Here is a 26,329-nt window from a genome sequence, read left to right as displayed (position 1 = left end):
TCAGAAAGGGCCAACAATGCTATGAGGCCCAAACATGTTTATGCTGCTAATATATTCTAGAAATCCGACACATACGATATTTAATTTTCATTGTCAAAATATATATATATTTTTTTTATAAAAAAAAAAAATATTTTTATTTTTAAAAAAAATAAAATATATTTTTTATATATATATATATATATATATATATATATATATATATATATATCTAGAACTGTTTATCTATCTAGACCCATGATTTTTGACTTAAAAGCCAAAAGTTATAAATTAAAAATTTAGCTTATTGCTTTTAGTTGCTTAGAACTTTATTTAGGCGGGAAATTTTAAGTGAGGCAAATTTAATTGTTTTCATACACACAATTTTGAGCGGATTTTTAAGCCTTGAACGAGATATACGCATTTCGTGATACATTTTTCATACAAAAACACTTTTTAAATCTTAGCGAGATTTTTTATTTTACATAAGTTTTTGAGCAAAAAAAAAATATTAATTTTTTTAAAAAATAAAAATAAATTTAAATTTTTTTTTTAAAATAAAAAAAAAAAAATGTTAAAAAGTTATTTTGTTTTGCTTAAAAACGTAAATACCTAAAATATAAGTCAATCCGATTTTTATAAATAAAAATTATATATATATATATATATATATATACAGGCTATCTTATTTTATCCAAACTTAATTAAAACTGTTTCGGCTTAAAAGCTTCTAAAATAAGCTAATCCAAACAGGCTCCTGGTCTTTGCTTTTCATCGATACATTATCTTTTCATTTCAAATCACTGGTGCTCTCCTAGCATGATGTTTTCACTTTCGACTTACTTTAATATGGTATACACAATTACACATGATGTCCCTATGACAATGTAACTATGCAGAGCTAACAACTTTACCTATATATTTGCAATTAAAATCAAAGAGTGAAGTCGAAACGCATGAGAAGCTTTACGGATTTGTAAACATCTCCTCTGTGATTATACAACGGAACACATCGAATCCCAGTCCTCAACTCAGAAACAGGCAAACATGTTTGTCCTGCGAATTCATCTCCACCAGATGGATCATGATCTTTAACATCAATCCGAAGCAAAGCTAGTTCTGGAACACGAAGTGGGAATTCGAATTGCTCGTCATGATTCCATATTGGTATCCATTGATCGTTAATAATCTCAGTTTTGCGCATCTCACATGTATCCGCAGGTATTCCTGCTATTCCAACCTGCAATTATCTAAATTTATCAATACAAACTACAAATCTCTGTAATAGTAACCAACTTTTTTGCAAACTAGAAATCTTGTGCTATTAATTTGTGCAAAGAGTTTAACTTTTATATACCGACTATATAAACTGCTCATGGTAAATAGAATTAGTAACCTAGAAAAAATAAGGCGGGACGTAACATGTTACATTGCATATAATCTTTTTTAATAGTAATTATTAGCATCTAAATGTTAAATCCTAAGTTTAACTTCTATAGATAGAGAGTAAATCTTTTTTATATTATCAGGTCACCTAAAAGATGACTACGGTAAATTGCCCCTAATAAGTCGAATTGTAACTTCAAAATAAGACAAACAATATGGTATAACATGTTAAATTACAATGATTAGTTTAAACATTCTTTAAACGGTTATAAGGTTAAATCCTTGCTACCAGAGTTTAACATCTATGTCACTTTCAAGGAAAAAAATTAAATGTTAAACGGTTATAAGGTTAAATCCTTGTTACCACAGTTTAACGTCTATGCCACTTTCAAGGAAAAAAATTGTACTTACATAAAAGATAAATACATATAAACTACCTATATTAAATGTAATAAGTACCAATTAATCTGGAAAAATAAGGTAGACAAGCTGCTGAATAGCTTACCCTGACATAGAAGTCTGGAGGGGAAAAATAATCAAAGTGTCTAAAGTGGAAGTCTGCACGCCAACCTTCTCCCATATATATCTTTACCTGTTTTATCAAAATGAATATTCACATTAAACATATAGTACTATATATGTTACTCCTATTCTTCAGCAGAAGCACAAGAAAACTGTATTATTGAAGTTTATGAACCTTGAGAATTTTCTTCACAGGCAAGGACATGGAATTGAAAACTTCGTCACATGCTCCATCAGGACTTAGTAAGAAATCTGGTTTTTTCACATAGCCACAGCCCCCGTTGGCTCGGAAAAATCCTTGCATCATCCATAGGTACCTGCCGTATCCCTGTTACAATATAAGTATTTAAATGAGGCTGTAACCATAATCTTGACCCTTCCTATTCAAAATTTCTTTATTTCTATCACCCTCAACTGAAAGTTAATTTGAAGGGCAATTAATATGGCAAGTTCGAGTACTCGACCTGCATGTTAAATGCAACCATCTGCGCTCCACGCATCCAAGCAATTAGAGGATCATAGTTTGATGAATCAATGCGTGTACCCTTTGGGTACACCCTTAGTATATTTCGTTGTGTAAATCTGAAGTATATATAATGATCATATTTCATCAATTCAAGAAGTAGTAAGGGTAGAACTGAAAGAAAAGTAAGTTGATCCATACATGAGATAGCCACACATGCACTTATGCTCTGCTCAATGGCGATATCACTCACTAAGGGTGTTCAAGATTTAGTATATATATGTGCGCGCGCGCGCGTATGTATAAAAACTTATAATTTGTAAATTTCAGCGAAGGGTGTTCAACTGACCACCATTCAGTCTATGTGGCTGTGCAACTTGCTCCAATCTATATATAATATAAAGCTAGGCATAGACAAGGTGATGTGGCACCTCTCTATGACCTCCGTTGACATTTATCTTTTTTCTCCTTTTTTTGAGTTTTTCTTGAATTTTTAATTCATAATCAACTAACTAAATGGCTTTAAAAAGCTTCACCCATGTATCAGCCCACGTAAATCTTCCTTAAATGTGTCTTATTTTTCTTTCTTAATTATTGCACCTCACTCATGTTATCCGTTTCATGGTTAAAATGTCTTTCACATTAATTAAATTTTTAAAGCTCTTAAATAACCTATAAGTGGATGGTTTATTTCCCTTTCTCCATTACATTCTTTATACTATTTTATATCTGAAATTTTCATTTTGTGCAGTAACGTATCTTGAAAGAAGAAGAGGTTACATTTTCTATAGATATATATGAAATGTGTGTTCAACCACTTTCCCTGTCTCATAATTTATCTATAAAGAGAAAAACAAAAGTGAAGGCAACGTTTGGATTTTAGAGAAAATGAAATATGCTAAGCTGTTCTTCAGGTATCAAATTTCGCTCTATTTCAGTATGTCTTTTTTTTCTTTGTGATTAAATCATCCTTCATTTTAATTTGTCAATTTATATGTATTTGTTATGAACTTGCATTGATAACCCTTTAACCTGCAGTTGGAATATTTAGGAGAAAGGAGAATTACAGATCTGGTAAAATAGTACTCTGAATTCATTAGCTGCCTAATTTATCAATGGACTGCGCGTAGATAACTGAGAAGAAAATTACTAATGATGAATCCAAGAAACAAGAGGGTAATTTGTTTCTGGCGTTTCACTGCTTTTGATTGATTTTGAATTAATTTTATTTCGTTTTCCTTGTGTTTGGGAAGAAAAAAAAATGATAATTTCCTTTCTATTTCATTTTAGTAGTTTCACCCAGGGGCAGAGCCAAGTAATCACTAGGGGTTCATTCGAACCTCCTTCGGCGAAAAATTACCTTGTATATAGAAGGTTAAAATTATTTTTTATGTATATATAGTAGGCGCTGAACCCCCTTAGCTTATTCATTTGTTTATTATTTTATATTTTTGAACCCTCTTAATGTAAATTTTGGCTCTGCCACTGGTTTCACCTAATCTGTTAGACTTTATTATTCGTGAACAAAATGGACATCGCATAGTATGTTCATCGCATAGTATTGTTTTTAGTGGGTTTCAATTATTTGTTTCAAGGTTTTCTTTATTTTTTTAACTTAATGTAGTGGAAATTGTGTTTGGATGGCTTATGAAGTAGTTCATTTGATGTTTTAAGAAGTGATTATGGATTGCTTATTACATTTTACTTCCTTTGCTGGATTTCATGATTTCATGATTTCATCTACTTTTTCCCCTCAATTGTCCTACTTGATCTTTCATTTATAGCTTTTATGGAGTATGAGAATTTGAGAAAGGGGGTTTATTAAAGAATATAGAAAGAAAGAAAGAAGAACAATTAAAAAAAAAATGAGAATGGACAACGAATAAGAGAAGACACCACGACTTGCGATGTCATGTTTCCCATTTTTCTTCATATTTATAGGTTTTATATTTTATATTATGTTTTCTGTTGTTTGAATAGAATAAAAAAAAAAAAATTAAACAACAAAAGTTTTACTATCTAATGAAAGAGTTATAGAAATCAATGTATATATGTATGTATCGAAATATGTGCGTGTGCCGTTTTACAAAGTATTAGTCAAAGATTCAAAAACGATAGTTACGTACATACATACATACATATACAAGTAAAAAAAGTTGTTAATTTTACATATCGTCCATCTAAGCTTTAACTCTAATAAAAATATGCATATATAGATTTCTTTAATTTGTTAAACTATCTCCATTAAATTATGAAAAGAAAGCTGATTTTCAAATGTCATTGTTTTTTACGACCGCGCTACACTAGTACCATATTAAAGTGTGTGATCACCATCTCATCTAAAAGCTTAAGCTGTTAGAGAGACTACACATGAGGGAACGTCTAGAGACATAATATTATTTGATGAAAAGAGTAGCAGTAAACAAAGAGCAAATTAATGAGCTGAGATTTTATATTTACCGGATAAGTTGATGGCCATGTTCAATAACAGCTACGGTATCTTCAAGGGCTTGTTCATTCATGCTAAGACGTCCAACTTTATTAGAACTTCCATGGTTCCCAAAATTTTCCATACCCCTTTTGTGCTTCGCGGCATGGATTGCAATTAAATCTCTATATTTGGGAACTTCGTCTTCGTCTTCATCTTCGTGCCCCTCCTCTATTTGTATTTCCTGCTAGAGATACCGAAGTGCTTGTAGAATATAAGTATCATGAAGCGATTTAACTTAATTACTCGTATATACATTGATAATGTAAATAATTAATATTCACGCTCCAATTAGTAAGAACTTTATAAATAAATTTCATTTTTACGGATAATTATTTGTAGCTATTTTGTGGGAACTTGATAAATAAAAAATATGATGGACTTTTAGTACATTTTAATATTAAATAATATGTGTTAAAGTTCATCAATTCAATGCAAATTTATGTTGCTGCACGTTGTGGCCATAAAGCTGGCAGAAGTCTTCCTTCTCCTTACGTTTTTGTGCCTTGCCATTACTTTTGTTTTTTATTATCTCATTATTCATATGAGTTATGGATGAATGTGGTCTTATTTTCTTTTGTAACCTCCTACTCATAATTCACCCATATTCATCCTCTTTAGTGTTGTAACTCATGTAACCTCCAACTAATAATTCTTCCATTATCTACCTACTTTACTACCCCATTCATTTCCTATTCAATTCAAGGATGATTTTCCTACCTATAAATAGTTATCCATCCTTAACTTGTGGGGTGTAGAGAAAATATATATTTTGGAGAGTTCTTGAAAAGTGAGGAAAATAAAGAGAGTTTATTAGTCAAGGAAGGTTCTTCTTTTGGTGGAGCTTTGGACTCAACATCTTGTCCAGAGTTTGTTGAGTTATACGACGTGATCTTACGTTGTATCGTGAGGGGACAAGTCAAAAAAGATTACCGCCGGACCGGTGAGATTTGCCGCAGCTGGCTTGAATCTCCTTAAAGAGAGCGAGATATCCGCGCCTCAGCCGAAGATATTTTTATTTCTTCATTTTATTTTTCAATTGTAATTGTAATATTATTGTATTATCACCAACAATTTTAAGGAGATTTATGGCTACAATTGAAAAATCCGCGGATGTCAAAGTAGGAGATCTTAACAAGCCATTTCGGTTCAACAGTACTCATTTTAAGAGATGGAAAGGTAAAGTACTTTTCTACTTAAGTCTTCTCAATGTTTCTTATGTGTTAACCCGAAGAATCCAAATAAAGTAGACAACTCTTCCATGAATGATGAAGAACTTATTTCTCTTCAAGAAAAAATTGAAAAGTATGATGAAGGTTCATACAAGTGTCTAGATATTTACTTAATTGTCTATCGATAATTTTTATGATTATTATGATAGAACTTACTCTACCGCAAAGAAAATTTGAAAGCGCAGTGAGTAAATATGATACCGAGGAGGCCGGAGCGAAAAAATATGTCGCTAGTAGATTTTTTCGCTTCCAAATGGTGGACAACAAATCAGTGGTAGATCAAGCTCAAGACTTTATAATGATTGTTGGAGAGCTTAGGTCCGAGGAGATCAAAATTGGAGATAACCTTGTTGTTGTGGCATAATAGATAAACTTCCACCTTCATGGAAGGAATTTCAAAAAAATTATGCGCCACAAACAAAAGGAAACCTTCGAGACGTTGATTATGCGAATCCGCATGGAAGAAGAGGCAAGGGCCAAGATGCACTTTTGCAAACGGAAGAGAGCAACTTACAACCCGTCACAAATAAGGTAAATTTAATTAATTCAAATAATGCTGCTCCTAATGCTAACAAAAATACTTCTATGAAGCCTAAGAAGAAAATATTCAAGAAAAATAATGGTAGACCTCCCAAGAAAAATAATGGTGGTAACAACCAAGCACAAAATGGAGGACCATGCTTTGTCCGTGTAAAAGAGTGGGCATATTGCTCGATTTTTGCAAGTTTCGGAAACGTGGTCCTACACCTCGTGCGAACGTTACCAAGAGCCACTTGTGGCGGTGATAAGACATAAATATGGTTGAAAATGTTGATGGATGGTGGGTCGATTCGGTGCAAACCGTCATGTTCGCTATGACAAAGATTGGTTCAAAGTGTATACTCCATTTGAGTGAGCCCAAAACCATCATGCGGTGATTCTCACACTACTCAAGTGCTTGGAAAGGGAGATGTCGAGTTGAGCTTTAACTCGTGAAGGGTGTTAACTTTAAAAGATGTACTTTTTACTCCTTCCATGAGAAAAAATTTGATGTCTAGTTTTTTCTTAATAAAGCGAGCTTCAAAAACAAATTATTGAGTCTGATCAATATGTAATAGTGAAAAAAGGTATTTTTGTGGGAAAGGGGTATGCTTGTGATGGGATGTTCAAGTTGAATGTTGAGATGAATAAAGTTACTAATTCTGTTTACATGCTTTCTTCTACTAATTTTTGGCATGCTCGTCTGTGTCATATTAATAATCGTTATGTGGGAATCATGAGTAGTCTAGGATTAATTCCAATGATTAAAAAGGATTTTGAAAAATGTGAGGCTTGTAGTAAAGCCAAAATCACAAAAAGGCCTCATTTTCAAGTTGAAAGAAAAACTGAATTGTTAGAGTTAATTCATACCGATATTTGTGAACTTGGAGGAATTTTAACTCGTGGAGGAAATAGATATTTTATTACTTTTATTGATGATTTTTCTAAGTATACATATGTTTTCTTGATGAAAAATAAAAGTGATGCTTTTGAAAATTTTAAAATTTATCTCCATGAAGTTGAAAATCGCCTTGGTAGAAAAATAAAAAGAATTAGAAGTGATAGAGACCGTGAATATGAGTCTAATGAGTTTAATTCTTTTGTTAGATCATTGGGAATAATTCATGAAACTACTCCACTTTATTCTCCTGCGTCTAATGGTGTAGCGGAGAGAAAAAATAGAACTTTGGTCGAGTTGACTAATGCCATGCTTATTCGAGTCTAGTGCACCTCTAAATTTTTGAGGTGAAGCTATTTTTAATCGCTTGTTATGTGTTGAATCGTGTGCCTCATAAAAAGACAAAATAAATGCCATTTGAATTGTGGAAAGGTCACAAGCCAAATTTGGGATATCTAAGAGTTTGGGGTTGTCTAGCTTATGTAAGGCTAATGGATCCCAAAATAAGTAAATTGGGTAAAAAATTTACTACTTTTGCTTTTCTTGGTTATGCTTCAATTAGTATGTACCCCTATAGATTTTTTAGTCTTGAAGATAATATAATAATAGAATCGGTGATGCTATTTTTCATGAAAATAAATTTCCATTTGATTCTAAAAATAGTGGGGGTCATAGGACTAACGAAAATATTTTATCACTACCTAGTTCTTCTACTCGTTTTGAAAAATAAAGAAAGTGATGATTTTGAGTTAAGAAGAAGTAAAAGAGCTAGAGTAGAAAAAGATTTTGATCCTGATTTTTATGTTTTTAATGTTGGAATGACCCTCTCAATTTGCAAGAAGCTTTATCTTCACATGATGCTATTTTTTTGGAAAGAGGTGTAAATGATGAAATGGAATCACTTATTTCCAATAAAACTTGGAAGTTAGTTGATTTACCACCGGTTGTAAAACAATTGGGTGTAAATGGGTCCTTAGAAAAAAGTTAAAACCGGATGGCTCTATTGATAAATATAAGGCTAGACTAGTTGCTAAAGGTTTTAAACAACTAGAAGGCCTAGAATTTTTTTAATATTTTTTTCTCCGGTAACTAGAATTACATCCATAAGGCTTTTAATTGCTATTGCTGCAATTTTTGATTTGCATATTCATCAAATGGATGTAAAAACTGCTTTTTTTAAATAGGGACCTAAATGAGGAAATATATATGGAACAACCGAAGGTTTTATTGAAGCAAAGCCAAGAAAACAAAGCGTGTAAACTTACCAAATCCCTATATGGCTTGAAACGAGGCACCAAAGCAATGGCATGAGAAATTTGATTCCTGCATGATTGAAAATGGTTTTAAAACAAATAAGTATGATAAGTGCATCTATCATAAGTCTTGGAATAATTCACATGTTATTGTTTGCCTCTATGTTGATGATTTATTGATCTTTGGCTCTAACATGAATGGTATTGGTGAAACTAAAAATATTCTTAGAAGCCATTTTGACATGAAAGATCTTGGTAGGCAAATTTAATTCTTGGAATAAAAATTACTAAAACATGTGATGGAATATTCCTTGACCAAATACCACATTATGTTGAGAAAATTTTGAAAAAATATAACTTTTCTTGATTGCAAGCATGTTGTAACTCCTTTTGATTCAAGTATTCACTTGTTTCTGTTCAAAGTGAAAATGATGTGATAAATCAAAAGGAATATGCTAGTTTAATTGGAAGTTTGAGATATGTGACGATTGCACTAGGCTCGATATTGCGTATGCAAATGTTGGAGTACTTAGCGAGGTTTACAAGCAAGCCGTAGTGAACATTGGCATGCCATAACGAGAGTTATGAAATATTTAGTTGGTACAAAAACCTATGGCTTGTTTTATAAAAAATATCCTTGCTATACATGAAGGCTTTTCTTCGATGCATTGGAACACTTTATCCGGTGATTCCGTTCTACCACCGGTTATATTTTTACGTTGGTGTGGTGCTATTTGTTGGAAATCAAAAAAGCAAACGATTATTGCTAACTCTACTACGGAGGCCGAACTAATTGCTTTAGCTTCGGCTAGTGAAGAAGCGAATTAGTTAAGAGATTTATTATTTCAAATTCCTTATTTTGAAAAACCAATTCCTCCTATTTTAATTCATGTGATAGCACCGCTACAATTGGTAGAGTTCAAAACCGTTATTATAACGGTAAATCCGGACCTATAAGGAGAAAACACGATCGTGAGATCATATTTGACAAGTGGTACCATTAACGTTGATTATGTCAAATCTTGTGATAATCTTGCATAGATCCACTAACCAAGGCCTTGGCAAGAGAAAAGGTCCTGAGCACGTCGAGGAGATGGGATTGAAGCCCATAAATTCATGAGTCGTATATGAGGAAACCCAACTGGGACTAGAGATCCTATAACCAGGTTCAATGGGAAAAAAACGAATCATATGAAGACTTTTTGAGAAAATGCACTATTTTATTTATTCCCTCCCTATGGTGTGAGTGCATGATTCTCGTAATGTTTGTGAGGTTGAGTTTATAAACTCTTAATGAAACTCGTAGCTCGTATGAGCGGGGTGTTACGTTACGTAAGCACCATCGACGCATTTCACCTATGTGAGTGTGGAAGTAGGCCGCTTCCTATGAGAATTGGGCTCGTTCTCAAAAGCACTCATGAAACCGGATAGCACAAGGCCGTAATGTGCTGGCTGTTAAAGCTCATGTCAACACCTTGATTATTATGTGTAAGCAATAATTCTTTATTTCCCTAAAGCAAAGTATAGTTCAAGTCCGAGACCACTACGGCTCCGGAGTAAAGATTATTGTTTTACTAAGTGAAGGTTCAATGCAAAGCACACCTTCATTATACATAATAATCTACCTTCAACTGATATACTCTCTTATATTAACATTAAAATGAGTGAGGGATTGATGGACTTTTAGTGCATTTTAATATTAAATAATATGTGTTAAAGTTCATCAATTCAATGCAAATTTATGTTGCTGCATTCATCTGTACGTTGTGGCCATAAAGCTGGCAGAAGTCTTCCTTCTCCTTACGTTTTTGTGCCTTGCCATTACTTTTGTTTTTTATTATCTCATTATTCATATGAGTTATGGATGAATGTGGTCTTATTTTCTTTTGTAATCTCCTACTCATAATTCACCCATATTCATCCTTTTTAGTGTTGTAACTCATGTAACCTCCAACTAATAATTCTTCCATTATCTACCTACTTTACTACCCCATTCATTTCCTATTCAATTCAAGGATGATTTTCCTACCTATAAATAGTTATCCATCCTTAACTTGTGGGATGTAGAGAAAAATATATACTTTGGAGAGTTTTTGAAAAGTGAGGAAAATAAAGAGAGTTTATTAGTTGAAGGAAGGTGTTCTTCTTTTTGGTGGAGCTTTGGACTCAACATCTTGTCCAGAGTATGTTGAGTTATACGACGTGATCGGGTCGTTGTATCGTGGAGGGACAAGTCGAAAGATTCGGCTGGACCAAGTAGATTTCTTTGCGGTGGGCTTGAATCTCCTTAAAGAGAAAGCGAGATATCCGCGTCTGTTACCAAGATATTTTTATTTCTTCATTTTATTTTTCAATTGTAATTGTAATATTATTGTATTATCACCAACAAAATATGTTAGGTTGTTAATGTATAAAAGTTAAAGTAGGAAAAAAATAGCAATTCAAAATAGGGGCAAGAAAATAATAATTAAAGAAAAGAAATTAAACCTGAGTATCAAGTTCATTTTTTGAATGTCCTCTCTGTGGTGGAACTTTATTGTCTGATTCAGGGCCATCATTTGGTGGTTGTTTCGTCGAAATTAAGATTTTGTTCTTTAACTTGTTTGGTGAAGGGAACTCGTCCATCTCTGATTTTGGGATGAACAGCATGGAACCAAATGTCCTTTTGACCATCTGCGCGCATTCAAGGATTATATTTGACTCGGAATAAGCTAAGTATTATAAATGTTCTTATCTTTGAGAAGATTATGCTTTACTACTTTCGTTCTATATTATTTTGGTAAGTAAGCTTAATTTATCCTAAAATATTTAACGTTGTAGAAAAAACAAAAAACAAGTAATCTTATCTCCATATTAGCTCTTACAGCTCGAATTAGTGAAAGTGCTTGTTAGATAAGACGTTTAATATAAAGATAACATATAATTTAGACAAATACTCACATAATTATATCTATTTTTTAAAAAGGTGTATAAATACTTTAAAAGACAACACCCCCGCACGCCCCTAGACATCTGGAGCATGGATAATATAAGATGCAGCGAGGGGGTGGGTTTTTTTTTTTTTTTTTTTGTTGTGGGGTGGGGGGGGGGGGGGTCATAGCAATTAGTGACTTTTGCATTAAAAACATTGAATTACCATGAATTGAAATGTTTGAAATTTGGCAGTGAAATTAATACATATAGGTTCACCTCGGCAACTTTTTCTTGAAGGTCTGGGTAAGGATGAAGGTGGTCTTCAAAAGTAAGAATAACGGGATACTCAGAAACTGAGAAGGCAACTTCCTTGATGGCTCTCAGACATTTGCTTAGCTTAACAGGTGTTGTCAGTGTCCTGCAATTTTAACTTGGAATACTTCAAGATTCATGTCTTAATGGTTGTTCAATTATTATGAATAAGTGAAATAATTACCCTCCGTGACAAACATCGATATCCTTTTTGGTGGTATTAGGCCAAAGGTCCAATTCAATCACTCTAACTCCCTTCTTTAGGGCCTTCTTAATTGGTTCAGTACTGCAATCACTACTGAGCTGGTTTCCAGTTAAGTACGAATTATGGCCTGTGTGTATATAATAATGGGCCAAAGGAGCATCCATATTTTGGTGGACCTGAAGAACCCAATAAATGAAGGAATTAAAAAGCTTCATATCAAATGAAATGGGCCTTGTTAGTTTTAAAATTGAGGTTAAAGCGTAATGAAGGAAATTATTGAGGTAGATCGCATATTAACTAGCACACAAGCAAATAGAGAAGACGCAATAACATTAGGATTTAACAAGGTTCAACCAAATATATATCCTCATGGTAGAAACAGAGAGTTTTTTGTTATGAAAAACAACAATAATACAAGAGATCTCCAATTACAACCCTCTTCATATATCCCAAATGTTTCCCTAATTACCTAAATTTATAAAAAAAGCTTTCATATAAAATGAAATAGGCATTTGTTAACGTTAAAATTGAGACTAAAGCATAATGTAGGAAATTGTTGAGGAAAATTGCATATTGATTAGTGCATAATCGCATCAAACATATTGAAGAAATAACATAAGCATTTAACAAGGTTTGGCCAAGCCTATGTACTAGGTGCAGAAATAGAGTTTTCCATTATGAAAGAAAAGAAAAGTAGTAAAAGTTAATGGAATTCTTATCACCTTACAAGCAAAAATTGACACAAAATAATTTTAATACCTTAGACTGATGGGCAAAGTTATTCTCACCAATAAGATATCTGAAAAAAGCTTCAAGAGTCAATCCCCTTCTATGAACGACATTGAGATGCTTGAGGCTATTGAATATATTTTGGGCCTCTTTTGTAACATTCACTTCCTGCTGTTCTTTCTCCAGAAAACTAATTAGATTATCTATACTCATAATTCCATTTACTGAGTATGATTCAAATACTTTTTCAATATCTTCTGGTTTTTCAGCTCCTCTCACTTTGAATACTCTCGACCAGCAGAAGCAAACTTTGAAATGTTGCTTACCATCGGACATTATTATTTTTCTCAACCAGGGCACAAGTAATTTCAATTCTTACTGTCACAGATTATTGCATCCAACTTTGTTAAATTTGTTCAATTTATATGTAGGTATATTAATGTCTTTGTTCTTGATATGCCTGGTAGAATATAAGAAATCGTTTGGTTTAAAATATTCTGGTAATTGCTGAGGAATATATTGTCCCTACTCTGTCCCAGAAAGAATATATAATGCCTACACGAAAAGTGATGCTTGTAACTGTCAGAAACTTTTGGTAAATTGAAGAGGAAGAGCAAGTTACCTTTCTTGATTGGAATCAGTAAAGAAAATTTTCGGTGGCAAAGCAAGATATTCTAACAATAAAATTTAAAAAGGTGCATTCAGAGTGTAGTTCACGTCGAGGAATCCAACAATATATATGTATAATATTTTATTTTACCCCATATTTGCAGTATAATTTTTTGGAAAAATTTATTTGGCAAAACCATTTTTGGGCAAAACTATCAAAAATGGGGTATATTAGTCATTTCATAGGGAATCTTGGAGAATCTTTATCTTTTATTATTTTATTGTCATGTGTTTTTACATCACTACCCTTCCTGATAAAATGAGACTCTCTCTCATATAAGCTAATCATGGGTTATGTTTCCCATGCTCTTTTCCATTTTTTAATGTATCTTTTTTTTAATTATTTTTTTTTACAGTAGTTGTATTGTGTATACATAAGCTTAGGGTGTATTTTTTTTTTTTTTTTGTTCACTTATTGTGTATCTATATGGTGGGCTCAGGGTGTATTTTCTTTTTTTCTTCTTTTTCTTTTTGTTAACTTATTGAGTATGCATACAGTGGGCCTAGGGTGTACTCATTTCCTTTTTTCTTTTTTTCTTTTTGTTTTGGCATCTGAAAGTTTTTTTTTTATTTTTCTTGTAAATAAAGTGTTATTTATTGGCTATATACATACGGTATTTAGCCTAGAGTGTATTTTTTTTCTTCTTTTTCTTTTTATTTTGGTATCTGAAAGTGTTTTTATTTTTCCTGTAAATTTGTTATATATTGGCTATATACATACGGTATTTGGCCTGGAATGTATTTTTTCTTCTTTTTCTTGTTTTTATTTTGTTATGGCATATATATATATATATACGGTATTTGGTTCCTGTTGGACGTTATCTATTGAAGAGTGGAATAATTTGAGTGAATGATTGATTTCTGTTGTTTAATTTTGTTTTATTTTTGTTCATGTTGTTTAATTTTGTATTATTTTTTGTTGAGCTCAATGTTGCTATTTCTTGTGAATGCAGTGTCAAATTATTATTTATTAATAACATAACAAATCAAGTCACTATTAGTGTTGAAATAACTATGAACTAAAATCAGGTATGACCTTATTATGAAATCATTTGTCAATTTGATTATGAAAATGCAACAAACCAATATTTTGCATCGAATTTTTTATTAAATATTGAAAAGTCATTTATTTTACCATTTTGCTCTATTAAAAAATGCAGATAAGTAATTTTCCGTTCCAAGAAGTGTCGAATGCTATTGCAGCGAAATTGGTCAAGGTCTGCGTTTAGAACCCTTAGGTCCCGAGTTCAAGTCTAGGTGCGCGCATTTAGTCTAAAACTTTTTTTTTTCGTTTTTTCTTTCACTTATGTGATCACCAAACTCAAAAAAATCAAGTATCAATGTACTTTAATCCTTTTAAACGCTAAAACTCACTTAGTATTGCTATTTGATTGAGAAAACACTAAGTCTTTGAATGAAGTGTCATATCACATACTCGTTAGTTTGAAGATAGCACATTAACGTATCTAATACTTTGAATGCAGTGGCAACTCATTATCTCTTAACATAATGCATCAAGTCACTTTTGGTGTTGAAGCAACCACTACAAGAAAGTTGACATATGGCAACATTTTATAAATGTCATATAAAGCTACCTAAATGTCGCAAAATCGCTTAACGACATTTATTTTACATTTAGCTCAAATGTCGTAAATTTCAGTGTCGGGAATTTGCCGACATTTAAGTAAGTGTCAACAAAGATTTTGCGACACTTATTTACGACATTTGTCAAAATGTCACATTGAAATTTCCAACATATATGTTAACGTTGGCAAAAAAATAGTGACATTTCTTTGCGACTTTTATCAAATGTCAGCATTATGCATTTTAAGCTTATTGTTTGCGACATTTATAACTGTCAGGAATTATTACTGAAACTAATGCAAATGATGTTAAATTCCTGAGACTATTTTTAGCACATCATATAGATGTCAACAGTGGGTTCTTGTAATGTTCATATATGAAGACATAACCATCAAAATTCAAATAATAAACCTACAAATTTCATTAACCATAGAAAACATAAACTGGTATCTTATATATTGAAAAGAGAAGTTTCCTATAGCTAATTCCAGTGATAAAAATCTACAGTTTTTACAATAAAATAATGTCATGATATGATCAATATTCAAGCAAAATCTAACTAAATTTGGAACAATAAGAGATATCTTCACTTCTTCAATTGCTCTTTCACTCTTGTTGCACTTCTTTATGTAGCTTCCGCTCCAATTCAGTTGTGTATGTCTATCTGATAGCCTCTTGAATACCTTTTGTGTTGCTCTTCCGCTCTTTCTGCACTTCTTTATGTAGCTACCTCTCCAATTCAATTGTGAATCTGTCTGCTTGATAGTCTCCTGAATAAAATTAGAAGTGATTGATGTAGCAACTTGTGTATTTGTACAATGCAAAATTAATTAATAGAAAGTAGTTGAAAGCATACTTTACATACACAAACAACTATAAGCGAATGTTATTGACAGTGCACCTTCTTTGAAAGCATCCTCTTCTTTACGCAGTAGAGGCAATTAATTGATGTACTCCATAACTTATCCTCCAACTTAATAGATATGAATAATCATGAGTAGAAAATACAAAGCTTTATGAAAGAACGACGTTGTTTGGCCCTCAAATGTACAAGGACCTTAACTGGATTACCCCAGGAGAAGGTTCTACTACCCAATGAATTAGAACACCCTGCAATTACATTGTTTCAGGAACTGGGAACAAGGAATCTGATGTAATAAGCCAACCATAATACAAAGAAATTTCTCAAGGAATTTGATATAATAGAACAACCATAATACTCTGCCGAATCTCAAGAAATGACTCTTTGTTATCAGCAAGAATTATATTTGTACACTTTATAAGGTATGCATACCTGTAAGGCAAATAAGCTTTATAGTTTAACTGTACATCTAAGGCAAGCGTTGAACTGGAATCAAACAATTTTTTGGAAATTTAAATTTTAACTATACTCTAATAAGTTTGAAAAATAGTTATTTAATAATAATGATACAATTGATAAAAATAAATATCTCTTGATTGGCTAAAATGGACAAATAAAACAAAATTAGTATACTAGACTAGTAAAAGGGAGTAATTGATAAATATGATTTTTTCTTTTTCGCCAAAAGAAAAATCATATTTCTTAACAATAAAACAATGCATAAAATTCACATAAAGAATTGTGAACAATAAAATAAAAGTTTAAGAATAACAAAATAATTTAGGAGTAAGAAAAATGTATAGATTTATGTTAGATTATCGGAAATCAACAACAAATGCAATCTATTGAGCTGAAACTATCACTGAGAGACGAAAGTTAGGGAAGTGAATGTGATTAGATACCCTAGTAGAAACGCTTAATAGATTGATATGAACATTTATTGTTGTCGATACCTTTTTCTCGCACGGTTCCTTCCTTCATAACCAGAGTTCGGAGAAGGAAAAGATAAGAGAGCTCTATGAGGAATGTGGTAAGAAATTCACAGTAAAGTCCGACCACAATATCAATTAAGAAAGCAATGTATAAACAAGCTAAATCATAATTTTGAAAATAATTAATATACTTTATATATTATCCGCATTTATGCTTATACTAATACTAATACTAGTTACTATTAAAAAATTCAAATATTCAATAATATTTTTTTCTTGCTGGTTGAAATATCCAATAATTCTATTATTATAATTGTACAACTAGCTTTTAACTAACTTAAATAAATAACAGCAAGGGTAAAAACAATAAATTAGGTGTAAAAATCGGTAATTAGTGGCTAATAATATGACATTTCACATAATTGTCACAAATATGCAACAAGTAGTCAATACTATGGTTGATTTTAATTAAAACATGAAATTATCTCAATTAGTTAAGTATTAAATAGAATTGAGTAACATTTAGCAAGTTTAGATCTAATTTAATCAATTTAAACAAAAATAGTGGATATAACAAATAGTTAACACTATGATTGACTTTAATTGAAAGATTGAATTCCTTTAATTTAGCTAAGTATTATATAAGATTGAGTAACTATTAACAACTTTCAATTTAATGTAATCATTATATATATATATATATATATATATAAAGAAGATAGATGCAACATGTAGTCAATACTATGGTTGACTTTAATTGAAACATGAAAGTATCTCAATTAGTTAGGTATTAAATATAATTGAGTAGTATTCAGTAAGTTTAGATCTAATTCAATTAGTTTAAACAAAAATAGTAGATTTAACAAGTAGTCAGCACTATGATTGATTTTAATTGAAACATTGAATTGCTGCAATTTAGCTAAGTATTATATAGGATTGAATAATAATTAGCAACTTTTGATTTAATTCAATCAATTTAAAAAAATATATATATGCAACTAGTAGTCAACACTATGGTTTATTTTAATTAAAACATGAAATTATCTCAATTAGTTAAGTATTAAATAGAATTGAGTAACATTTAGCAAGTTTAGATCTAATTTAAATAAAAATAGTAGATATAACAAATAGTCAACACTATGGTTGACTTTAATTGAAACAATGAATTCCTTTAATTTAGCTGAGTATTATATAAGATTAACTATTAGCAACCTTCAATTTAATTTAATCATTTTTTTTTTTTAAAAAAAAAAAGGTAGATGCAACATGTAGTCAATGCTTTGGTTCACTTCAATTGAAACATGAAAGTATCTCAATTAGTTAAGTATTAAATATAACTGAGTAGTATTCAGCAAGTTTAGATCTAATTCAATCAGTTTAAACAAAAATGTTAGATTTAACAAGTAGTCAACACTATGATTGATTTTAATTGAAACATTGAGTTGCTGCAATTTAGCTAAGTACTGTATAGGATTGAATAAAAAATTAGCAATATTTGATTTAATTCAATCAATTTTTTTTTTTTAAAATGTGACAAGTAGTCAATACTATGGTTGATTTTAATCGAAACATGGAATTATCTCAATTAATTAAGTATTAAATAGAATTAAGTTGCATTTACCAAATTTAGATCTAATTCAATCAATATAAACAACAATAGTGAATGTAATAAATAGTCAACGCTATGGTTGACTTTAATTGAAACACTTGAATTCCTTCAATTTAGCTATGTATTACATAGGATTGAGTAACAATTAGCAACATTTGATTCAATTTAATCAATTTTAAAAAAATAATACGTGACAAGTAGTCAATACTATGGTTGACTTTAATTGAAACATGAAATTATCTGAATTAGTTAAGTATTAAATAAAATTGAGTTACATTTAGCAAGTTTAGATCTAATTCAATCAATATAAACAAAAATAGTGAATGTAACAAATAGTCAACGCTATGGTTGACTTTAATTGAAACATGAAATTATCTCAATTAGTTAAGTATTAAATATAATTGAGTAGTATTAAGCAAATTTAGATCTAATTCAATTAGTTTACACAAAAATAGTAGATTTAACAAGTAGTCAACACTATGGTTGATTTTAATTGAAACATTGAATTGCTGCAATTTAGCTAAGTATTATATAGGATTGAATAATAATTAGCAACTTTTGATTTAATTCAATCAATTTAAAAAAAAAAAAATGCAACAAGTAGTCAATACTATGGTTGATTTTAATTAAAACATGAAATTATCTCAATTAGTTAAGTACTAAATAGAATTGAGTAACATTTAGCAAGTTTAGATCTAATTTAATCAATTTAAACAAAAATAGTAGATATAACAAATAGTCAACACTATAGTTGACTTTAATGGAAATATTGAATTCCTTTAATTTAGCTAAGTATTATATAAGATTGAGTAACTATTAACAACTTTCAATTTAATTTAATGATTTTTTTTAAAAAAAGAAAAGAAAAGGTAGATGCAACATGTAGTCAATACTATGGTTGACTTTAATTGAAACATGAAAGTATCTCAATTAGTTATGTATTAAATATAACTGAGTAGTATTCAGCAAGTTTATATCTAATTCAATTAGTTTAAACAAATTAGTAGATTTAACAAGTAGTCAACACTATGATTAATTTTAATTAAAACATTGAATTGCTGCAATTTAGCTAAGTATTATATAGGATTGAGTAACAATTAGCAACGCTTGATTGAATTTAATCAATTTTTAAAAAAATATACGTGACAAATAGGCAATACTATGGTTGCCTTTAATTGAAACATCGAATTATCTCAATTAATTAAGTTAAATTAAGTTGCATTTACCAAGTTTAGATCTAATTCAATAAATATAAACAACAATAGTGAATGTAACAAATAGTCAACACTATGGTTGAATTTAATTGAAACATTTGAATTCCTTCAATTTAGCTAAGTATTACATAGGGTTGAGTAACAATTAGCAACATTTGATTTAATTCAATCAATTTTAAAAAACAATACGTGAAAAGTAGTCAATACTATGGTTGACTTTAATTGAAACATGAAATTATCTAAATTAGTTAAGTATTAAATAGAATTGAGTTGCATTTAACAAGTTTAGATCTAATTCAGTCAACATAAACAAAAATAGTGAATGTAACAAATAGTCAACATTATGGTTGACTTTAATTAAAACATTTGAATTCTTTCAATTTAGCTAAGTATTATATAGGACTGAGTAACAATTAGCAACTTTTTTTTTTTTGAAGTAGATGTAATAAGTAATCAATACTATGGTTGACTTTAATTGAAATATGAAATTATCTCAATTAGTCAAGTATTAAATATAATTGAGTATTATTAAGCAAATTTAGATCTAATTCAATTAGTTTACACAAAAATAGTAGATTTAACAAGTAGTCAATATGGTTGATTTTAATTGAAACATTAAATTGGTGCTATTTAGCTAAGTATTACTATATAGAATTGAATAATAACTAGCAACTTTTGATTTAATTCAATCAATTTAAAAAAAATATATATATATATATATGATTTTAATTAAAACATGAAATTATCTAAATTAGTTAAGTATTAAATAGAATTGAGTAACATTAGCAAGTTTAGATCTAATTTAATCAATTTAAACAAAAATAGCGGATATAACAAATAGTCAACACAAAGTCAACACTGAATTTTTTTAATTTAGCTAAGTATTATATAAAATTGAGTAACTATTAGCAACTTTCAATTTTAAGTTGATCATTAAAAAAAAAAAAAAGGCGGATTTTACATAGTCAATATATATATTTAATTGAAACATTTGAATTCCTTCAATTTATATATAAGTATTACATAGGATTATATATATTAACAACATTTGATTTAATTCAATCAATTTTAAAAAACAATACGTTTCAAGTAGTCAGTACTATGGTTGACTTTAATTGAAACATGAAATTATCTGAATTAGTGAAGTATTAAATAGAATTGAATTGCATTTAGCAAGTTTAGATCTAATTCAATCAACATAAACAAAAATAGTGAATGTAACAAATAGTCAACACTATGGTTGACTTTAATTGAAACATTTGAATTCCTTCAATTTATCTAAGTGTTACATAGGATTGAGTAACAATTAACAACATTTGATTTAATTCAATCAATTTTAAAAAACAATACGTGACAAGCACTCAATATTATGGTTGACTTTAATTGAAACATGAAATTATCTGAATTAGTTAAGTATTAAATAGAATTGAGTTGCATTTAGCAAGTTTAGATCTAATTCAATCAACATAAACAAAAATAATGAATATAACAAATAGTCAACACTATGGTTGAATTTAATTGAAACATTTGAATTCTTCCAATTTAGCTAAGTATTATATAGGATTGAGTAGCAATTAATAACTTTTGATTTAATTTTTTTTAAGTAGATGTAACAAGTAATCAATACTATAGCTGACTTTAATTGAAACATTAAATTATCTCAATTAGTCAAGGGTTAAATAAATTGAGTAGTATTAAGCAAGTTTAGATCTAATTCAATTAGCTTAAACAAAAATAGTAGATTTAACAAGTAGTCAACACTATGGTTGAATTTAATTGAAACATTTGAATTCTTCCAATTTAGCTAAGTATTATATAGGATTGAGTAGCAATTAATAACTTTTGATTTTTTTTTTTTTTAAGTAGATGTAACAAGTAGTCAACACTATAGTTGACTTTAATTGAAACATGAAATTATCTGTCAAAGTTAAATATAATCTCTCTCTCAAGTTTAGATCTAATTCTCTCAAAAATAGTAGATTTCTCTTATGGTTGATTTTAATTGAAATATTAAATTCTCAATTTCTCTCTATATAGGATTGAGTAACAATTCTCTCTCTGATTTAATTCTCTCTCTCTATATATGTGTGTGTGTGTGACAAGTAGTCAATACTCAATACCATGTCATATAAATTAGCCGTATTTTTTGTAGCATGACTTAATGCTTTTTGATTATGATCATTTTTTATGCGATCTTATTACTTTCTTTTTTGTTGAATATTTTAGTACAACGTCATATTTCATTTTACATTTTGTGTTATTTTCTTACAAAATATCTTAATTAAATAGTCGTATGTTAATAGGACTAAATGGAAATATCTTAATCAAATATATTTGGAGTACAAGTTATATGACACTACTTCCTAACTTTGGGTTGTTGTTGTAATATATGCATGGGCATTGAGCTTTAATTGGGCCCAAACAACCACAACCCATATCATATATTCAACAATATCGCCCAATATCAAAAGTTTCCCAACATTGCATCAAATATATTTGATCAACAAGGACAACTTACTTTTAATTCCATTCTATATTAATTATGTGTGTGTGTTTGACAAAATTGTATAAAGTCATTGATACTTAATTTGTTTGAGTTTGGTGATCATGTAAGTGAAAGAAAAAAATGGAAAAAAAAATTAGACTAAATGCGCACCTAGAATCGAACTCGGGACCTAAGGGTTCTACGCGAACCTTGACCAATTTTAAGCAACAAAGATTCGCCATTTGTTGGAACAGAAATTTACTTATCTGCATTTTTTGATAGACAAAATGGTAAAATAAATGACTTTTCAATATTTAATAGGAAATTCATATATGCAAGATATATATATATATAATAAATAATGATATTCATGCTTTGTGTGGGTTTTTTACGTTACGAACTTGTTATTACGTTGTTTTATATTACCGATAGGTAATTGTGAGCTCATTTATAGTAAGATTATGAATATAGTTCATAATTGCTTCAACACAAAAGTGACTCGATCCATTATGTTAAGACATAATGAGTTGACATTATTAGATGTTATGTTGTCTTCAAACATATCTTATGTGATATGACACTTTGTTCTAAGTCTAGTGTTTTCTCAATCAAATAGCAAAACTATGGGTTTGTTGTACTCTCATGATCAAATTGGCATCAATTCATGATATTCATTCTTTGTTTGGGTTTTTTAATATACGAACTTGTGTACACGACGATCGTTAAGTGGTTCTCATCGTTGATTTACATTACCGATCTTTTTGCATAATCGGAAAATTGAAATAAGTCATTTATAACAAGGCCATGTTTAATTTTTTTTTAGTAGGGGTGTCATATGAAAACTTGAATGTGGAAACACGGAAAGTGACTTGAGGGCAAAATTGGAATTTTGAAAATTTGTTTCGGGAATTGCAAAATATGATTAATTATTTTAAAGAGAATAAGAAAATGAGGCCCAAATTGGAAAGGTGGCCGGCCATGTTGGCCCAAACCCACCAAATTAAGAAATTTTCCATGTTCAAATGTGGCCAATTAGGGGCAACTATATATATATGTCCTCTCTCTAGAAATTTCAAGAAAAATCAAAAGAAATCAAGAAAGACAAATGCCATAAGAGAAAAGAGAGAAAAGAAAGAAGAGAAAATTCTTGGAGCCAAATCCTTTGGTTCAAAATTTATTTCTTGTGGGATTATTACTAAGTGCAAGATTATCTACAACTTGGTTAACTATCTTGGCAATAGGACAATAGTGGCAAGTGAGAATTCATTGGGTAAGAATCTCAAAATGGAAGATTTATAAATGTTAGAATCTCTCGGAATCTCTCTTGGAAATTATGTGTGTGTGTGTGTGTGTGCATGTGTGTGGGTGTGTTGTAGCCGTGGAACATAGTAGTTGTAAAGAAAAAATTGTTAAACTTGTTAATGTTGATTAAATGGTCTTATGAAATAAATGCGTATGAAGAATTTGTGTGTTGTGAGTGTGGTGTGGAAGTGTGTGTGTGTATATGTCTAAGGTGTTCTGTGTATGGAGCCGTGCGTGTAGTGTTGTATAAATGAAATGAGTTGAATTTTATGTTACATTCTAGTTGTAGTTTGGTAGAATTTATATTGGAGATGGAAGTTGAATAAATTGGGTTGAAGTTGGAAATATGTATGTTAACAAGGCTATGAAAAGGGTGGAATAAAAATGAATTGTCTTGTTGATAAGTTAGTTGTGTTGTGATGATTTTTTTATAACATGAATAAAGGTTTAATGGGTGGAGTTAGTATTGATTTGAAAGTGATAAAATGAAAATTATGGCATTACGTTGGAAAGTAAGCATATTGTGTTTTGTTATTGTATTTATGTTGTTGGCTTGTTGTTGGTTAGTTTGAGAGTTGAATATTGTCAATTTAAGGGGATATAGGAATTTGGTAGTCAAATGCTTAACCAAAGTTGAAATAAACTTGCATGAATATAAGGTAAAAGAGTGACCATTTACGGATTTTTGGCGAAACGGGAATCAAGATTCGTAAGGCATAACAAAGGTATGTAAAGCCTTACTTTTATTCCTTGGCATGTTATAACGGGCGAAGCGAGCCTCGATTGAAGCTTTCGGAAAAGAAAAAAAAAATCGTTCGGACTAAATTGAATGTTTACCTTTCCTTTGAAACCTTGCAGGTCCATAAATTCGACATCTAAGATGATTATGCAATTTATTATCCATAATTTTATTTACTATGGTTGGGTCCGAGGTGGGTCCCACAAAATATATACTCCCGGTATGGCTCAAATTGAACTACGTATATATACCTCTCGATTATGTTTCCGTCCGTTAACTAACAGTATTATGTCTGTCTTTCGAATCTTACATTATGAAACACTACATAATATAGTTACACTAGCTATTTCGGTTTATTAATAACGTATGTAAAACTTCATCATAAAAATAACTTTTTGATTGTTCACCGCGTCCATTATGTTAAGTCGATGATCGATTATGATGCGATTATGTGATATTATGGGGATGAATGATTTGTTACCGCGTTACTACGATAGGGTAATTACGCATGTCATTTATGATAGTATTAGATACGTATGACAATGTCGATCCATTTTATTAAAAAACATACATATTCAAAATCGATTCGGATATTTTTCTAAATATGACACTTGTTCTAAAAAAATGTTTTCTAAAATAGCAAACGTATTCGGGGTTTGTTTGTACATTTCTCATGATCAAAAAAAAAAAAATCAATTCATGATATTCATTTTTATATATCTTTTGGTTTTAAAATATGACGTTGCGTACAACTTGTTGTACACGTGAAAATTTTGTGGGTTTTTTACGTATGTTCGAGTTTGCGACTTTTACGTATGATACCTCGGTTTAAGTGAGTCTAATTATGTTTATGTACAATATTTACGCGCGATTGATTTACGACCGGAATTAGCTATTTTTACCGACAATACGGGGTCGCCATCGTGACATTCCGAAATTGTGAGCTCATTTATAACAAGGTTATAATTCATTATAGGTCATAGTTGCTTCAACACCAAAAGTGACTTGATGCATTATGTTAAGAGATAATGAGTTGCCATTGCATTCAAAGTATTAGATACGTTAATGTGTTATCTTGAAACAAATGAGTATGTGATATGACATTTCGTTCAAAGGCTTAGTGTTTTCTCAATCAAATAGCAATACTAAGTGAGTTTTGGTGTTCAAAAGGATTAAAGTACATTGATATTTGATTTGTTTGAGTTTTGTGGTCATATAAGTGAAAGAAAAAATGCAAAAAAAAAAAAGTTTTAGACTAAATGCGCGCACCTAGACTCAAACTCGGGACCTAAGGGTTCTAAACGCGGACCTTGACCAATTTCGCTGCAATAGCATTCGACATTTCTTGGAAGGGAAGTTTACTTACCTCCATGTTTTAATAGAGCAAAATGGTAAAATAAATGATTTTTCAATATTTAATAGGAAATTTAATGCAAAATATTGATTTGTTGCACTCTCATAAAATTAGTTATAGGCTAGCAAATAGAATTTGGACAAATTTTTATAGGATTATATTTTTCTTTTATTTCTAAGCATGGGTGCTCTTCTTTTTCAATGAAATACACAGAAATTCGCAATCTCAATATCTCTCAATTTCTACATATAGAGGTGTGCTTTTTTTTTTTTTTCCTAGCAAATAATCGTCGTTAATTTCTCGAAATCTGGTCTTAGACATTATTGGTTATTTATTTAAATAACCGCCCAGAAATAACATTGTATGTGTGGACTTCTATTAAAAAAATTAAATTCTAATTGTTATAGCATTTTTCTCTTTTGATAAATGTTAAAAGTATATATGCTTAAAATTGATTAGAATTATAGATAGGGACGTTTACATGATCAATGGCCAACCTTTGGGTTATAAAAACATAGCTAAATCTAATTGTCTACGATGATTGCTATAGTTACATTTTTTGCAATTGAATATTGGATCAAAAGTTTTTTTTTTTTAGAGAAATATTCCATTTTAAATTTTCAGTAAAGGAAATAGTCAAAGCAAACTACCTAAATAGCATAAACCTTTAAAAAGATCTC

The 26,329-nt window shown here is 30.2% G+C and overlaps 2 protein-coding genes across 3 annotated transcripts in view; both read right to left on the bottom strand.

Annotated features, from left to right (window-relative positions):
- Positions 1 to 26,329, bottom strand: part of LOC132052913 (zinc finger CCCH domain-containing protein 66-like) — a 64,680-nt gene that overhangs the window by 7,490 nt on the left and 30,861 nt on the right. The window lies entirely within an intron of this gene.
- Positions 743 to 13,360, bottom strand: LOC132052911 (phosphoinositide phospholipase C 2-like). Of its 2 annotated transcripts, none has more exons than XM_059444628.1 (9): positions 12,930 to 13,360; positions 12,150 to 12,346; positions 11,930 to 12,071; positions 11,228 to 11,413; positions 4,811 to 5,025; positions 2,352 to 2,469; positions 2,063 to 2,215; positions 1,871 to 1,957; positions 743 to 1,219 (listed from the first exon to the last, which is right to left on the bottom strand). In XM_059444628.1, exons 1-9 carry the CDS (start codon positions 13,233 to 13,235, stop codon positions 914 to 916), a joined length of 1,710 nt encoding a protein of 569 aa, XP_059300611.1. In that variant the 5' UTR covers positions 13,236 to 13,360; the 3' UTR covers positions 743 to 913. The 2 variants fall into 2 exon arrangements, with proteins under 2 accessions (XP_059300611.1, XP_059300612.1); XM_059444629.1 differs by having other exon boundaries at positions 4,811 to 5,022; positions 12,930 to 13,359.

The sequence above is a fragment of the Lycium ferocissimum genome, chromosome 4, assembly GCF_029784015.1.
Source record: "Lycium ferocissimum isolate CSIRO_LF1 chromosome 4, AGI_CSIRO_Lferr_CH_V1, whole genome shotgun sequence".
In the NCBI taxonomy this organism is placed as follows: Eukaryota; Viridiplantae; Streptophyta; class Magnoliopsida; order Solanales; family Solanaceae; genus Lycium; species Lycium ferocissimum.
This window is presented reverse-complemented; position numbering and strand designations above follow the sequence as displayed.

Coding starts and splice junctions, on each gene's coding strand:
- LOC132052911 (XM_059444628.1), bottom strand. CDS start 13,235: ATGTCCGATGGTAAGCAACATTTCAAAGTTTGCTTCTGCTGGTCGAGA. Junction 12,072..12,149: donor ATCGATGTTTGTCACGGAGG/GTAATTATTTCA, acceptor TTAAAATTGCAG/GACACTGACAACACCTGTTA. Junction 2,216..2,351: donor TGGTTGCATTTAACATGCAG/GTCGAGTACTCG, acceptor ATATTGTAACAG/GGATACGGCAGGTACCTATG.